At 43.2% G+C, this 17,533-nt stretch overlaps 1 protein-coding gene across 1 annotated transcript in view; it reads left to right on the top strand.

The window, feature by feature from the left end:
* Positions 1 to 16,887, top strand: part of PPM1L (protein phosphatase, Mg2+/Mn2+ dependent 1L) — a 162,281-nt gene extending 145,394 nt beyond the window's left edge. Inside the window, exons 3-4 of the mRNA XM_075570605.1 lie at positions 14,079 to 14,240; positions 16,297 to 16,887. Of these exons, the coding sequence (XP_075426720.1) occupies positions 14,079 to 14,240; positions 16,297 to 16,643 (509 nt within the window). The 3' untranslated portion in view covers positions 16,644 to 16,887. The remainder of the gene's footprint in view (positions 1 to 14,078; positions 14,241 to 16,296) is intronic.
* Positions 16,888 to 17,533: the final 646 nt, after the last annotated feature.

The following is a 17,533-nucleotide window of genomic DNA, read 5'->3' as shown; positions in this document are numbered from 1 at the left end:
ACCTATAACCTATGTAATTATAGTAGGCTTGTGGGTACACAGGTATCTGGAGTGGGAAGGGAGAGGGGATCCATTGGCCGCGGTGAAGGGGGGGGCCAAAGACACGGAAAATATGCGACATAGCCGCTCCCACCCCACCCGTTTTGGCCATGCCCGCGCCTAAAAAAGCTGCCTGCATATCGCGGTGAAGTGCCATGCACGCACCACCAGGACGCAAGGCGGGCATGCAGGCGCATGCAGTGGGGCCTTAGTCTTACATTCTCATACTGCAGGGTTTTCAACAGAGGTTTCGCAGGCATCCCCAAAGGGTTCCTGACAATGTGCAGGTCATTTCAAGATTGTACCAAATACAGAAGAATTTACAATGCATCTGATCTCAGACACACTATTAGAGTGGGTTGGGGTTCCTTACAATGCATCTGATCCCAGACGCGCTATTAGAGAGGGTTGGGATTCCTTACAATGCATCTGATCTCAGACGTGCTATTAGAGAGGGTTGGGGTTCCTTACAATGCATCTGATCTCAGATGCGCTATTAGAGAGGGTTGGGGTTCCTTACAATGCATCTGATCTCAGACGCGCTGTTAGAGAGGGTTGGGGTTCCTTACAATGCATCTGATCTCAGATGCGCTATTAGAGAGCGTTGGGGTTCCTTACAATGCATCTGATCTCAGACGCGCTGTTAGAGAGGGTTGGGGTGCCTCAGAATTTCACAATATAATTATAGGGTTCCTTAACCAAAAAAGGTTGAACACCACTGTCCTGAGTTCAGAAACTTGGGTATAGATTTCACCCATTTCTATTGGTGATGTTGTCATGGGAGCAGGTCAGACAGCCCTATTGTGGGGCAACAGTTGGCTTTAAGTACTTCGAGGTAATGGTTTTTTAGAATACACTGAATGGTGGTTCTGTAGGTAAGACGGTGCATGTATTCACTTATGTTAAAGTATTATTACGCTGGATTGTTTAAATAAAAAAAGGTACCTATTTACAAGTTTGAACAATAACCGTAATATGCATATAATGCATGTTTAATTAACTCAGTTTTCAGCTGCCTGTTTAAAATTGCATTATATGATCCAAAATGAGAAATAAAATTTAAAAGATTGACCGATTTTCGGAAAATGGTGTTTAGACATCATATGATTTAAAGTGACAATAGCAAAGCCAGTTAACCAACCCCACACTGATGAGACCCATTAAGGTCGAAACGGCTGTCTGTGGGTGGGTTTTCTGGCTGTGCTTAAAGCTGTGACCATGCAGCAAGCTTAAGCCTATAGGGAACCATGTTAAAAATGATTTTGAAGCAAAAGGTGACACTGTGTGTCCATTTGCATGTCATTTCCCAGAATCCCCTGCTGCAGTGGAAGTGCTGTGTGCTGGGTGATAATGGTGAAAGGCGGGGTTGCAGACCTGTCTAAGACATGCAAATGAGCATACAGGAATATTTCCATTTGATATATATATATATATATATATATATATATATATATATACATATATACAATAGAGGACTGCGCTATTGTGTGAAATGCCAGAAATTGATGGTATAACTAAATATTAAATCAATATAAATTAATAAAAATATGTAATTAATAAAATATAATATTAAAAAATCGATATATACCAAAAATGCATATAAATCAATGTCTAATAAGCAAACAACTCAAAAATAAAAATAAAATACATAGTGCTGTGAACCTTCCTTTGTCTGCTCAATGTAGATAGTCCTATAGAGTCCAAACAAATATGTCCAGTATTGGGGAGTAAATGTAGCACTAACAGGAAAAACAGGCAGCTTCTTTAAGAGGGTACAACGACCTCCCTCTCCACCTGCATAGAAAAATAGAAGAAAAAGAAGCGCCAAATCCTAGTGCATTACTGTGCAAAATCGATATATTTAATTCCCAAAAATCTCAATAAAAATGAACTCACAACCATAGAACAAATAAAAGCATGTTATGAGATATACTCATGCTCCTAGGACCAGGAAACACTGCTTCGCTGCTGTGATGAGTCCGTGACACCACTGGATCCAATGCTGCCTTTGTTGCTCACCGCCTGCAGGAACTAACGTCATAGGCACTCCGCAAATGATCTCTCCCAGGGTACAACACCAACGATGATCTTTTGGTTCCCACCGGGGATGGTAGATGCGACACACCAGCGCATGACGTCACATAGATGGTAGATGATACCGGATCGGTATAGTGTCTGAGCAGTTCTGAAGCAAGTGTCTAGGAAGATACACTGCACACCTTCCCTAAAATATGTTTATTTGCAAATTCTGCAGCTCGGTACAATGGGGGTACTCAGTGATGTAAATTACATAAACAAAATGACTTGCCAAATAAGGACAAAAATGCACATCAGATACAAAATGTAATGAGAGCCCTGCTCGTGAAAGCTTACAATCTGTGTGTGGGTGTGTGTGTGTGTGTGTCTCCAACCCTTCCCCCCCTTAGGGATTACTAGGGCCTTAGGGGGTTAACTGTGTGAGCCATAACTACAAAGTTATATAAAGTATAAACTATAAAGTTCCCATCATTTTCATCTGCATATACACCCAGTGTTTCACGGACCAGCACCCCATACAAGGTAATGCATCCTGAGGAGACAATATGACAGGCACTCAAAGATCTTGTCAAGTGAAATTCATTGATCAACGTGTCAGTTTGGATATGAACCAATAGTGTGTGTGTGTGTGTGTGTGTATATAATATATATATATATATATATATATGTTACTGGTAAATCTTGTTACTAGACAATGTATCTAACTCTTTACCTGCAATTGTAATTGTGTAATACGAGAATAACTGTACTTTAAAGAATGGTTGCCTTTCCTACATGAATGTTACATTCCACCTGCTAATTCAGTTGCTTGTGTAAGGTGTTGTCAGTTATATTTCTGTTTTGCACAGGGGTAAAATCGCAGTCAGGCTGATTTATGATAATATCCTGCTGCCTTCAAAGGCAAAAACAGGTGCAAAGCTGTACTGGATCAGAACTGTGATTAAGCATCAATAAATGTGCTAAGTATATGTCATGAAAAGGAAATTGGAAAGCTAATTTTCTGACTAAATTGATGCAAGTTGACGTCCAGCGTGAAAAGTGCCCGGTTTTGTGCTTGCTGCAAGCATGAAATTCAATTCTATTTGCTATTACACAAGATTGCGCGTGATATTTATACATGGCTGCGACCAACTTGATTTAGTCCAGAAGTGATCTTCTCATACTGATAAATGTCAGCGATGATTACTGGAAATTCAGCCATGGGAAACAGAGGGGGTTAACTGGAGCCAACAGAGCATTTTATCAACTGCAATATTCAAAGTATTTTCTAGGTTGTGGGGTGGCCAGCTCCAGGCCCTCAAGGGCTACCAACAGGACAGGTTTTAAAGTGACTCAATCAACAACTTATTTTAAACATGTTCATGCTTTGTTATGCTATTTTAGCATTTTCTTGGTTATTTTGAGTTGTACAAATCCAAAAACAAACAAATCGAGTTTAGGCAAAACCAGAAAAAGAACTCGTACATTGTTTAACCAAACCAGCGTCCAAAACCATTATTTTGTCTAGAACTAACACACAAGTAAAAGTGTGCACCCTTAATTTTAAACCTGATGTTGGCAGGGTGGCACCTTTAGATGCCTGTCCTTCACGTGAAGAGGTTCATGTGACTTCCATAACCGTTTTGATCATAAACTGAGTGCTTGTCAGTGATTAGCATTCAGCTCAGCACGTGAAGTGCTGATTTTCTCTGCTACTTAATGTCTTTCAGTGGCATTTCTACAAAGAGGTAATTACTTCAATATACTTTGTATTGTATGTGTCTTTCCATCACAACTGCCATTACCAGCATAGAAAAAAAAGAGCATTTGCATAGAGATGAAGACTAGTTAGAGGGCTGGCAGAGTTGTGCTAAGAAGTAGGGGTGGGTGGACTTTCTGCCCCCACACTTCTTGGACTTTGCAAAACTCGCCATTTTTTTCCGATTCGCCAAAAGTCCGACTTTGTAAAAGTTTACCAAGTAAAAATCTCCACAGCCTGAAATATGGAGAGAGACGGAGAGAGGAGAGAGGAGAAACCTGTTTAGTACTTAACTGTGTACACACCTGAAATTTATGTTTATTTAAATATGAAAAGTATATTCAAATGATTTCAATCAATTAGCATAGGGGTGGCCAACTCCAGTCCTCAAGGGCCACCAACAGGTCAGGTTTTCAGGATATCCTTGCTTCAGTACAGGTGGCTCGATCATAATGACTGAGCCACTTGTGCTGAAGCAGGGATATCCTTAAAGCAGCAGTCCAAGCTGCCGGTTTTTTTATTTCTCCCCGCCCCCCCCCCCCCCTTTAATATGTGCATCGATACAATCCACACAATGATAAGTAATTAGCTAAGTTGCTGATCAATCCGTTCTCCTATGATCGATCAGCGAAGACTCGGCTCGGGGGTTCACTAAATGGCTTTCAGTGCAGCAGAAGAGGACCAAAGTTGCAAAGTTCTGTGAGGAAGATCATGTGACCAGGCAGTTACTAGATACAATTTGTGCACTGCTAGAGAGAAGGAAGGCTCAAAAAGGGATGTGTTTTTTTAAATGCTACAAGTATTTCCTTCATAGTACAGAACTGATTTATTTTTAAAATAAAAACCATAGAATATTGCTTGTTCTGCAGCTTTAAAACCTGACCTGTTGGTAGCCCTTGAGGACTGGAGTTGGCCACCCCTGACATACATTATCAGACAAGAGCTTCTTTGTGCTCTAATTGCACTTTGATCTGTATGTGTTTGTTTGTAGACGTGCCTGTGTGAAGCCATCATATAGCTGTTGAATTGTCAGTCAACGTAATTTTTTAAGACTATAAAGAAAAATCTACTGCTAAATGCATCATCCAGTTATTTGCTTTCATATTTATGTCTTCACTTGTTCCAGAGTAAGAGCCAGGGTATAAGAATGGTTCAGTTTGAGCAGAGATAACAAGACCTAAGCAACGCTTTGAAGTGTTTCTCTCATTAATTTGCCCCAGAGTGCAACTAACGTTGGGCTCACAAAACGCAAAGTGTTAGATGTAATGACATTAAGTAATACAATTAAACTGTAGGTGTTAGATTGTGCAAATAGTTCAGTTTTCTTGTTGTTCCCCTGGGATGCAGAATAACTTGCCATGCTGTTTTAAACAACAACAAAAAAAGGACTTTAGGTAGAAGGAGCGTCTCAGCGAGTAAAGACACGGACTCTGATAACAAGAACACGGAGTGTGATAACAAAAACACGGACTCTGATAACAAGAACACGGAGTGTGATAACAAGAACACGGACTCTGATAACAAGGACACGGAGTGTGATAACAAGAACACGGAGTGTGATAACAAGAACACGGAGTGTGATAACAAGGACACGGAGTGTGATAACAAGAACACGGAGTGTGATAACAAGAACACGGAGTGTGAGGCAGCGGAACCTGCTTCATTTCCCAGAGTCATCTCTTTGTGACCCTGGGCACGGCAACTCGAGGGCCTCAGGCTCCAAAATGGTAGATTGTAAGCTCAACTGGGTAGGCAATGTGTCTGTATAAATCCTATATGCTGCATACCGAGCACTCAGGGCTGGCTTTATGGTGCTGCCATCGGTGCCACGGCACCAGGCCCCGCGCTGACAGTGGCCCCCGCGATGACAGTGTCCCCCGCGCTGACAGTGGCCCCCGCGCTGACAGTGGCCCCCGCGATGACAGAGGCCCCCGCGATGACAGATCCCCCCGCGCTGACAGAGGCCCCAGCGCTGACAGAGGCCTCGCACTCTTCCCCACCACAATTAAAGATTGTGGGTAGAGTGCGGGGCATCTGTAGCTCTCTTGCCTTCTCATTCACGATCTCTTCCTGCCGTGGTGTCAAGTCGCTATGTCAGTGGGACGCCCTGCGGCGTCGCCGTGACACTGCATAATGGCACATGACGTCCTGTTGTCATGGCAACGCGATGCCATTTGGCGTCACGTTGCCGTGATGAGGGACACTAAAGGAAGAGATCACGAAGGAGAAGATAAGAGTCCGCACACCACGTGCCCCTGCACTGGGCCCTGTAATACCCCCAGCCGGCCCTGCGCGCACTATACTGTCAGAGTGACGCGCGTTGCGTCCCATCGGGAGAAGTGGGTAAGTTAACATGTCTTTTTAGTCCAGCTGAAAACTAATTTGCTTAATATTTTTAGCCAGTTCTCTTCTGCGGTTCCTTAAAATAGGCTCAACATCTTACTGCCTATTAGCTGAAGCAAATTCCTGTCCTCCTTGCAATTAGGAAACACTTACCGCACCATCAACTGAAGCCCAAATTATGCAGCCTTTTTTATTACTTGTCTCAAAGCACCTCGTAAATAATTATCTAACGGCTCTCTACAGACAAACGACTCTCATCTTGATTACAAATTGGACACTGTTCTCTTATTTAACCTTTTGATCCCTGTTCTACTATTGTGGCCATTTTGCACACACATTTTTCATATCCTCTTTTTAAAAAAAAACATATATATATATTTTTCTTTCTCTTTCAAAAGACTTTGACCACATCTTAGATAAGTTATGGTGGGTAAAAAAAAGTGTCAAAAACCCTCCACCGTATAGCATACAGCTAGTGCTGTCTTAACGCATGGGCACGCTGGGCAGTTGCCCGGGGCCACCACGCTAATCTATGCACAGACCAGAATTTAACACTAATTTTCCGATCACCCGCCTCAACATTCAAATCTCCCGCTAACTCGGTAGAAGGAGAAAAATTACGACTTGCAGCGGAGAGTTGGCATGTCTGCATTCGCGAGGGAAATTTTGCAGGGCCCAGTGCACTGCTTTGCCCGGGGGCCTATAATGCTGTTAAGACGGCCCTGCCTGCAGCAAATAAAAAAAATCACTTATGAGCACGTTCACGTCTCCGACAGATCGGCAACCCTGCCTTTCACCGTTATCTCCTAGCATACAGTGCTTCCGCTGCTGCACGGGATTCTGGGAAATGACATGTAAATGGGCACACAGGGTCACCTTTTGCTTCAAGTCCATATTGACACGAACCCCTATAAGCTTATGCTTGCTGCATTACACAGCCTTTCAGCACAGCCCGGGTTAAGTGCAGAGCCAGTAAACCTGCTCACAGACAGCTGTTTCGACCTTTTGGGTCTCATCAGTGTGAGGCTGGTTATGCTGGTTTTGCAAATTGAAGCTGGGATAGTCTCAAAAGACTTTGATAAAGCATTTGGAGGTGTTGCCATTCTGCGGCTCCTAATGAGGTGGACTTATCGGATGGTAGCACAAGAAGTGAGTGGTGCATATCAATGTAATCACCAGCAGTGCAAAGTCAGACCAAACAGGCAGCACCGCTGGTTTACGGTTTCCCACCTTGCAATAGCTGCTGCTCTATCTATGCATGTATATCTTCATTTATATAGCGCCATCTATGTACACAGCGCTTCAGAGCAGTAACACACGTGACATAATAATATAACACATAGTGGGAATAAGCGCTTGAGATATAAAAGTAACATTAGGGAAAATAAGTCACTGCCCCGAAGAGCTTACAATCTAACCCCCCATGAATGTGAAAACCTTTTGTAGAACGATTCATAAGACACAATGGTGCTGAGTTCCACTGGTTGATTGTGCAGATGTACACTTGCAATGCCAGTGACTGAAGTCACCTTTTTATTAAAATAAAATGTAAACAGATGCAGCAAACTGTTATAATGTTATATTTCCAGAATTTGGATGCTGTAAAGTCTGCTCTGATTGCCATGTTTCCCCCCATTTATTTTAAATGTGATATGTCCGGGAGTTTAAAATGGCGCTCTGCCAAGAACCCAGTGCCATCTAAAGGTTAGCATGGTAACCAAAGAAGCTAAAAAAATTAAAGGAGCAATCTAACCAGGCTGTTCTATTTTTATTTACATTTATTTATTTGAACCAGGGGGTCTCTGGAACTGAACCCCGTTAATTTCAGCTCAGGAGACCCCCTGCTTCCCGAGATACTTACCTCCAAAAGGGGTGCCGGTATCTCAGCAAAGTTAAAACTCCTGTGTCACGTTAGCCAATATTTCGCCGAACCTGATGACGTCACGACTTCCGATTGGCCCGCAGGACGCAGGAGCATTGAAACGCCGCCATTACATGAACCCTGCTAGCAAGCTGGAGCGACTAACGGCACCCACCTAGGCAAGTAAGTATCTCCAGAAGCAGGGGGTCCTCTGAGCTGAAATTAATGGGGTTCAGATCCGGAGACACCCCTGCTTCAATCCTATGTATACAAAAAAAACTTGAGATGCTTTAGATCAGACACCATTTCATTATTAAAAAGAATAAATAGCCTGCATTGTGCCTCTGATAAATACAGTGTGTAAGAATTAGAGACAATGTGGTTCCATGTTACCGGAAACTGTTCAGCCTGTATACTGGCTCAGCAGCTGTCTCTTTAACTATGTGACGGGCAGGATTTTAGAATATTGCTTTTTCAAAACAAACGAGTCATTGCAAACAGTACCCATCAAAAAACAATAAACCCCCGTAAACCTGTCCCAAGATTAACATACTGGACACCTAAAACTGAGCTCTGTCTGTGTTTTATGTTCTGTCCAAGATTAACATGCAGGAAATTAGCCAATCCAGGACGAGGTATGGTGTGTCAATCATAACATTTTAGGGGATATTGAGATGATCGCAGGGGTGAGTAGGGTTGCCAGGTAGCTTCTCCCAAAATACTGAACACAATGGTGAAAAGTGAGACACACACACCTCTCTCTCCGCTCCATGCTGTTTCTTCCTCTCCTTGGCCCCACTATCCGGCTTCTGACACCTCCTCCTGATTGGCTGCAGCAGCAGCAGCCAATCAGGATAGAGGAAGCTGCCCGGTCCCTTAGCAACAGCCCTGCTCTCTCCCTGCTTGGGGGAATCCCACAGCCCCTCCCCCGAGCCGGTGAGGTCACATGTCCAGAGAGGTAATACCGGACACATACATGTCCAGAGAGGTAATACCGGACACATACATGTCCAGAGAGGTAATACCGGACACATACATGTCCAGAGAGGTAATACCGGACACATACATGTCCAGAGAGGTAATACCGGACACATACATGTCCAGAGAGGTAATACCGGACACATACATGTCCAGAGAGGTAATACCGGACACATACATGTCCAGAGAGGTAATACTCGACACATACCTGTCCAGAGAGGTAATACTCGACACATACATGTCCAGAGAGGCAATACCGGACACATACATGTCCAGAGAGGTAATACTCGACACATACATGTCCAAAGAGGTAATACTCGACACATACATGTCCAGAGAGGCAATACCAGACACATACATGTCCAGAGAGGTAATACTCGACACATACATGTCCAGAGAGGTAATACCGGACACATACATGTCCAGAGAGGTAATACCGGACATATACATGTCCAGAGAGGTAATACCGGACACATACATGTCCAGAGAGGTAATACCGGACATATACATGTCCAGAGAGGTAATACCGGACACATACATGTCCAGAGAGGTAATACCGGACACATACATGTCCAGAGAGGTAATACCGGACACATACATGTCCAGAGAGGTAATACCGGACATATACATGTCCAGAGAGGTAATACTGGACACATACATGTCCAGAGAGGTAATACCGGACACACATGTCCAGAGAGGTAATACCGGACACATACATGTTCAAAAAGGTAATACCGGACACATACATGTCCAGAGAGGTAATACCGGACACATACATGTCCAGAGAGGTAATACCGGACACATACATGTCCAGAGAGGTAATACCGGACACATACATGTCCAGAGAGGTAATTCCGGACACATACATGTCCAGAGAGGTAATACTGGACACATACATGTCCAGAGAGGTAATACCGGACACATAAATGTCCAGAGAGGTAATACTGGACACATACATGTCCAGAGAGGTAATACCGGACACATACATGTCCAGAGAGGTAATACCGGACACATAAATGTCCAATATTCCCTCTAATTTTTTTTACTGGACAGTGTCCAAATACAGGACAATCCGGTTCAATACTGGACACCTGGCAACCAGAGCGACTCCAGTCCTCAAGGGCCACCAACAGGTCAGGTTTTAAGGACATCCGTGCTTGAGCACAGTTGGCTCAGTCAAAGACTGCACCACCTGTGCTGAAGCAGGGCTATCCTTGATACCTGTCCTGTTGGGGGGTCTTGAGGACTGCAATTGCCCACCACTGGACTATCGTCAATGTTTGTGGTTTGGCCAATTAAAGCCAATAAACATCTCAAAGATGAGATATGAGATTAGCTACACAAACCGTGCTAGATGCATCATTTACCTATGGAAAGAACCAGAGAGAGATGATAAAATATTTAGGACCAGTGTTCCACAGACCCCCAGTACTGCAGGGATTAAGGTTTATGTAGTGGTCACTGCACACAGCAAAGGCCAACAATATAGGTCTTCTAAACCACGGGTGACCGACTCCAGTCCTCAATGGCCACCAACAGGTCAGGTTCTCAGGACATCCCTGCTTCAGCACAGGTGGCTCAAACAGTGGCTCAGTCGAAGCAGGGAGCCACTGATTGAGCCACCTGTGCTGAAGCAGGGATATCCTCAAAACCTGACCTGTTGGTGGGCCTTGAGAACGGCAGTTTCTCACCCCTGGTCTAACACAGCTGTTACTACTCTAAGGCTACGGACCCGGTTTTGGCTGCTGCAGGTGCGCCTGGCGTCCTGGCGGCGCGTGCACAGCTTAAAACCGCGATCTTCGGTCTGTAGGGAGCGATGGGAGGTGCCGGGGGGCGTGGCCAAAACAGAGGGGAGCGGCCGCCATGATGAGGGGGCGCGGCCATGACGTCAGGCACAACACAAAGCACAGCCCTCATTGGCTGAACCGCTGGGGGGGGGCGTGGCCAGAGCTCAGTCGCTAGTTCTGAAGACAATTTTCTCGTCTTCAGAAAATCTGGGCTTGCATCGCGGCGGCAAATTGCGCGCCAAGGCAGCCAGTAGGGCCGGCCCCATAGAGGGGCGGTTCCTGCGCTGCAGCAGGTACTGGGGACCTAGCCTAACACACCTCCAGGGCTGCTTTAATCTGCAGTTCTTCAGTGTACTCTGCTGCATTCACACCTACTATCTTTCAAAATAGTTGTTTTTGTTGCCGATGCAAAGTGGGGCTTTGTGCCTCTGTCTCCTTAAGAAAATGCAGAACCAGTGATAGCTTTATGCTTGTAATAAATGTTGGAGGCAATTAAAACGGAAGCACCGTGAGTCGGCGTGGTTATTCTAGCGCGCCGTTTTGGCGGAGACATGGAACTTGCAAAAGGTGGCAGTGTGGTGCGGCCTAAATAATAGCTCTTCTTACTGGAAGTAATACTGCAGCCTGATGTTACATGTGTAACCCGTGGGACATATTATTGGTAACATACCAGGCCGCCCATTATATAGCTCATTTACGTGCCAAGTGAGCGCATATGGAAGGTCATAAATAGCATGGCGGTTTGGTAATTAGCTACAGGTCATTCACATATTATTGAATGGACTGTGCCAGATTGTGGTTTCTGACTGGTTACTAAACTCAACTTAAAATGAATTGCCATTTAATACGATGCATAGTTTATTATACATCCTTTAGTGATCTGTTTTTCCTGTGTGATATCCTTGTGTGTTGGGGCCGCCTCTGCCCTGGTCCTGTTCCTTCCACCGGAAAAGTACCTTCCTTCTTTGCTTCTTGTTCCTGTTGGAACTGTTTTTAAGTGTCCAGATACTGTACCTATAAAACGAACGGATTTGGTACTTGATGCCCTCTGCCAATCAATTTTGGTTGTATTATTTAACCAACTTCGAATGAGCCACTGATGGGGCCACCTGTGCTGAAGCAGGAATATCCATATAACCTGGCTTATTGGTGGCCCTTGAGGACAGAGTTTGAGACCCCTGTTATATGCAGTGGTGCATTCATTAGTAGTGCTATACTAAAGTACTATTGTCTGATATTTAATAATAGTATTATTCATTGTACACACTACAATGCTAAGCTTTAGTAAGCGTTTACACCCATAAATAGGACTAAGGGCTTGCTAAAGGCTTATCACCCGTTTGTCGATTTGGGCCATAGATGATTAACTAGTCTCACACCAAAACTCCCCATCCCTGCACCGAAACAGAGCCGGCCGTCCCAACAAACCAAAGGGTCGATTGCCTCTTTCAGACTTGGATCTTGTGGGGAGAAGTTGTGGAACGCAAGTGTGCTCCCTTTTTAAATAGCTGGGAGAACGATTTACCTTAACGTATAGAGTGCACACATGTAAAATTAATGTTATTCACTTAGCCACCGCTGCTGCATGCTTGCTATTATAGACACAAGCTTGTAGGCCAGCGAACTTGCCAGTTGTATTGGTGAAAGGGTAGCTGTCAGCGGCAAATGGCAAAACAATCATCTGTTAAATAAAGAGAGAATGAAAGATCACTGGAATTGTTCTGCCAATGATCCATGGGCAGGAGGCATGATTTACTGATGCAGACACAATGCAAAGTCTTTCCAATGAGTCGGAGGCACAGCTGCGATAGGCAGGGCTGCAGCAACGAATAAAGCTGCAGTGTAAAATATTAATAAGAGATTCTTTGTTCTCCTTGGGTCCAAAATAAACAATATGGAGTGTCTCAGAAACACATTCAGAGCTACCCCCCAGCTCACTGCAATATTTTATATTTCCCTGCTTTCTTGTCTAGTGTCCAGAAGCCAAACTAATTGCCTCTGGACTCGTATTACGTTGGATACACATATTTCATAATGTTCATTGTTCTGTCTGTGTCTCTCTGCAGCCTCAGGCTTTTTTCGACTCACTAAGCATTTCTGTTTACCTTATATCTAGGCCAGCAGCTATTGATATTCACCCAAGATCCACTGTAGTAAGAGACACTAGAGAAGCAGTAATATCCCACAGGACAGAGTAAATAAATACATGCCTTTGCTCATTATCAGTTAACATATAATAGTGTCAGATTCTAAGCAAGCTGAAATCTGTTACACTTTTGTTCAGAGATATTTTGGAAATCTGTTCTACAATTTTATCAAAAATCCCAATGAAAATATTCTCAATAAAAAAATAAATGATTTAACACAGAGTATCTGGTAAAACTCACGGTCCCACGTAATGTGAACATTAAAAGATTTAAGTCTAATTTTATTGAAAACATGTTATTATCGGTATTATCATGGCGTATATAGGTGTTACAGTTTACATGGTATCTTCATTATAATAACTTTATGTCATATAGAACCTTTCTCCCAAAACGCGTCATAATTACAGTATAGTGTGCAGAACATTGGAATGTTACATACACAGTCCCTGCCCAGATGAGCTTACAATCTATGTTTTTGGTGCTTGAGACACAGGGAGATAAAGGGACTTGTTCAAGGTCATAAGTAGCTGACACCGGGATTTTAACCAGGTTCCCCTGCTTCACACTTAGTGTCATTGTTTACAGCAGGGGTGCGCAAAAATCCTGTGCTGCGCCCCCCCACCCTGCCTGCTCTCGCCCTGTGTCGTGCCCCCTCTGCAGTGTCAAATGACGCCTCGGGGTCATGTCACGTGACCCACCACGTCATTTGATGTTGCCTCTCCATGGCAACGGGGGTCAAATGACACCACGGGGTAATGTGACGTCACGTCACATGGCCCCGTGGTGTCATTCAACGCCGCGTTGCCATGGAGACGAGTGAACTCAGAAGCCAGGTAAGTGAGCCGCGCCCCCCCCCCCCCCCAAAAAAAAAGTCTCAGGGCGCGCCCCCCCAGTTTGCGCACTGCTGGTTTACAGAGTCCGTGTCTTTACTCACTGAGCCACTCCTTACAGGTTGTGTGTGTGATATGTGTTAGTGGCACAACACAATTATTCTTCATAGATGTAATAGTGTCTAGAGATCTCTTGAAACCTTATCAGTGTCTTCTCCATGTGTTCTCAGCGGAGACTCACTATTCTATAGCTACATGTCCTTGAAGATTGACAAGGTCCCGGTATAGCACTTAACATGTTTCTTTCCTTCTCCTCAGGTACTACGTGCTTAATTGCATTGCTATCCGATAAAGAGCTAACAGTTGCAAATGTTGGTGATTCACGTGGAGTCTTGTGTGACAAGGATGGAAACGCTATCCCTTTATCACACGATCACAAGCCATATCAGCTGAAGGAAAGAAAGAGAATTAAAAGAGCTGGTAAGAGCTTGTCTGTATGAACACATTACAAGCCGTACCTCACTTAATAATTCTACTCTATTGTTAAGACCGTTCTCAAAGAAAAAACATTTCTGTAGAGTTTTGTACTATTTTATTATAATTAATCGCTTCTATAATACAGTATTATAATTAGCCTATGCTCCTGATGAAGTAATATTGCTGAAATGAATATACTGTTGATATTGCTGAAATTCACTGGGGGGGGTCTCTGGAGAAGGATTGAAGGCGATGTTCTGTTTCCATTTTGTCTGTTATGTTTTCAGTCTCCATTTTGTGTGTAAGAGTGAGTGTGTGGTTTGACTGTTTTTTGTTCACAGTAGATTTACCACTGCGTCTGAAGTAATGCCCACATTCCTGGTAAGAAGTGTCTGGTTCCTATAGAGAACTGTTTTAATCTAGTTGTAACCAGGTTTTAATGATCTGTAAGAAGATTGGTTTAAGAATTAAGGAGGGGTTAGTATATTCTGCCTGGTAATCTATTTTGAACAAAGGAATCAAAAATGTGTAAAAAGGCTGTTTGGACACTCCCTGGCAGAGAGTCTTATAGACTTTGAATGTGTATGATCATACTCTGCAATAAACTTCTCATTATCAAATGGACCCATGTTTGTGAGTTTGCAAACATCGACATTCATTATTCATCTAGCTCTTGAACTGATTGAATGTCAACAGCTGCACTATTACAAAAACAATGTGAATATCTGCGCAAGTTATGGGTTCTATATCTCCTCAAAAATAATTGTATATCTGTAGGAGGATTGACAATTACTAAAACAAGTATTTCCTGAAACTGCAATCATTTTTTTCACTGTGCATTTCTACTTGCTTGGCAGACAAAGTGAAAACAAATATATTCTATTTAAAGATACTTCAATGATAAGTGGCTTCCAGTTGCTGCCTTGTTTTTACAATATTCAGCCATATAAGATGTCTTAGAGGTCAGCCTGAGCCATGTTATGGAATGGGTTTAATGTAAGCAGTCTGCAAAGAATGGTGCTTGGGTGACCACATGTAATTTGGAATTTTGTCTACCGTGTCTTTGCAGTTTTATTGCTTGTTTGCATGCAACCCCAGCAAGCACATTATCCAAGATCCACAAGAGGGTGATAAGCATTAGCACTAAGCTCCCATTTTTATGAATGCGAGTAAAAGCGTGCTAAAGTTTAGCACCGTTTTGTAGATCTGGGCCATAGATGGCAATGTTGACAATATGAATTATATCTGCTTGAAGTATGTCAGTAAACAATCTAGATCTTCACAGAACAATAATGTTCAGCCTGATGTCCTTAGTGACGTTTTTATTGATGCCTTCTGAGTTGGTTCCTATAGGATTTTAAGCCATCCTAAATATATCTCTCTGTACACTGTTTGCAGTGAACCGTGTATATTTTTGGCTTTATTTAAGCCTGCTTTTACTGCAGGGAAACACTCTCTTTTGATTCTTCTGCAGGGTGTGGGAGTGGATGGATGTGTGGTTAGTACAGAAATTATCGGCAGGGAGGTATGGGGACAGTGTTCTGGCTGAAACTAAGACCTGAAGAAGTTAAAAAAAACATGTATATTCCTGATTGGTATATTACAGATCTGTCAATTCTTACATTTTTTTCTCTCTAAATATCAATGATTTGTGGTCGGTGAGTCTCACAAATTTTTAGCACCAGTGTCAAAGACTTTTTTTTAGACAGCTGAGTTCCATTGATAACAACCATTAAACATTTTTTCCCCATTAAAATGCCATTACTTCGCCTACTACATCACAATGTCACTGATATCAGGTCTTTGTATATTGACAGCTCTGGTGTGGCCCCTTACAAGTTTATTCCTATAATTTAGTCTCTGCAATGCTGCTATTATAGGATCAAAATCTGAAACATTACCGATTTTAAATGCCCTAAAGTATGTTTAATATGATCTGAATGCTCACGCTGCTTGTATCGAAGCTGTTTCCATGTACTTGGCTTCTGACTAAGTACTGTACATAGCTACTTAATTCACAGTTACACGTTTAACACAATGTTCTCTCATTATATTACAGGTGGCTTCATCAGTTTCAATGGCTCTTGGCGAGTTCAAGGTATTCTGGCCATGTCCCGTTCCCTGGGAGATTACCCTCTGAAAAACCTAAATGTCATCATCTCGGACCCTGATATCCTCAGCTTCGACCTGGACAAACTGCAGCCAGAGTTCATGATCTTGGCATCCGACGGTCTGTGGGACGCCTTCAGCAACGAAGAAGCTGTTCGGTTTATCAAGGAACGTTTGGACGAACCTCATTTTGGAGCGAAAAGCATCGTGTTACAGTCATTTTACAGAGGTTGCCCTGATAACATAACAGTGATGGTGGTGAAGTTCAGGAATAGTAGCAAAACCGACGAACAATAAAGTCTCTATACAGTTCCAAGTGGACTTGTTTTATTTTAACTTGGTAGGAAAACATGGAAACCCTCATTAAGATTGTCCTGCAGCCACGTTGTGTTCATATCCGTGTTCTCGAATCGAACACGGACTTCGCTAATGTATCCATCAACTGTTAATTGATAAACACACACAAAGTATATTCTCTATGACCCAACATTGTTACTTGAATAACAAGCAATTACCTGTATTAAAAGTAAGTGTTACTCCAGTTGAGATGTTTAATCTTTTTTTTGGGGGGGGGGGGGGTGGATAGAAACACAACATCGCACACTCACGTTTTGTGTCACGCTCTAGAGCAGTAATATTTATTCATTCTAGAAATAGTTTTTAGACAACCGGTGTGTGGCATGAGATTATTTTGTGTTTCTGACCTTCACTGATAAATGTATGTGTCCCTCTAAAACATGAGAAAACAGAGAAGAAGGGGGAAGCGGGGGGTCAGCAGTAAAAGATCATTAAACTCCTAATTAGAGCCTACAAATGTTCCCACCCTCAATTACATAAAAGAGGGTGAGACTTGGAAACCAGCAGTGAGGGGGTTAAAAATAAATATATAAATCAATACACTACTTACACGGCCATGTGTAAGTACAGGCTCATAAAGGGTTCTTGTCAAGTGTAGCCTCTTTAGTAGAGTCCTCTATTCATCCATATCTGTCTGGTAAACCGTTTTCTGATAGCTGGATGACGTCAATGTAGGGATAGTCCGTGTCAGCAACACAAAGGATCCAGCTTGACTCTAGCAAGCTCTAGTACTTCGCCTCCACGTCCGGTGTGAAGAAAGCTCAGCTGGAGAAAGTGCATGTCGCTGGATCCCTACGGAAGCCTCCTCGTGACAGTCCAAGAACGAAGAT

This window comes from Ascaphus truei, chromosome 14 (genome assembly GCF_040206685.1).
Source record: "Ascaphus truei isolate aAscTru1 chromosome 14, aAscTru1.hap1, whole genome shotgun sequence".
Classification (NCBI taxonomy): Eukaryota; Metazoa; Chordata; class Amphibia; order Anura; family Ascaphidae; genus Ascaphus; species Ascaphus truei.
The sequence above is the reverse complement of the archived record's forward strand: the minus strand, read 5'-3'. Positions and strand labels throughout refer to the sequence as shown.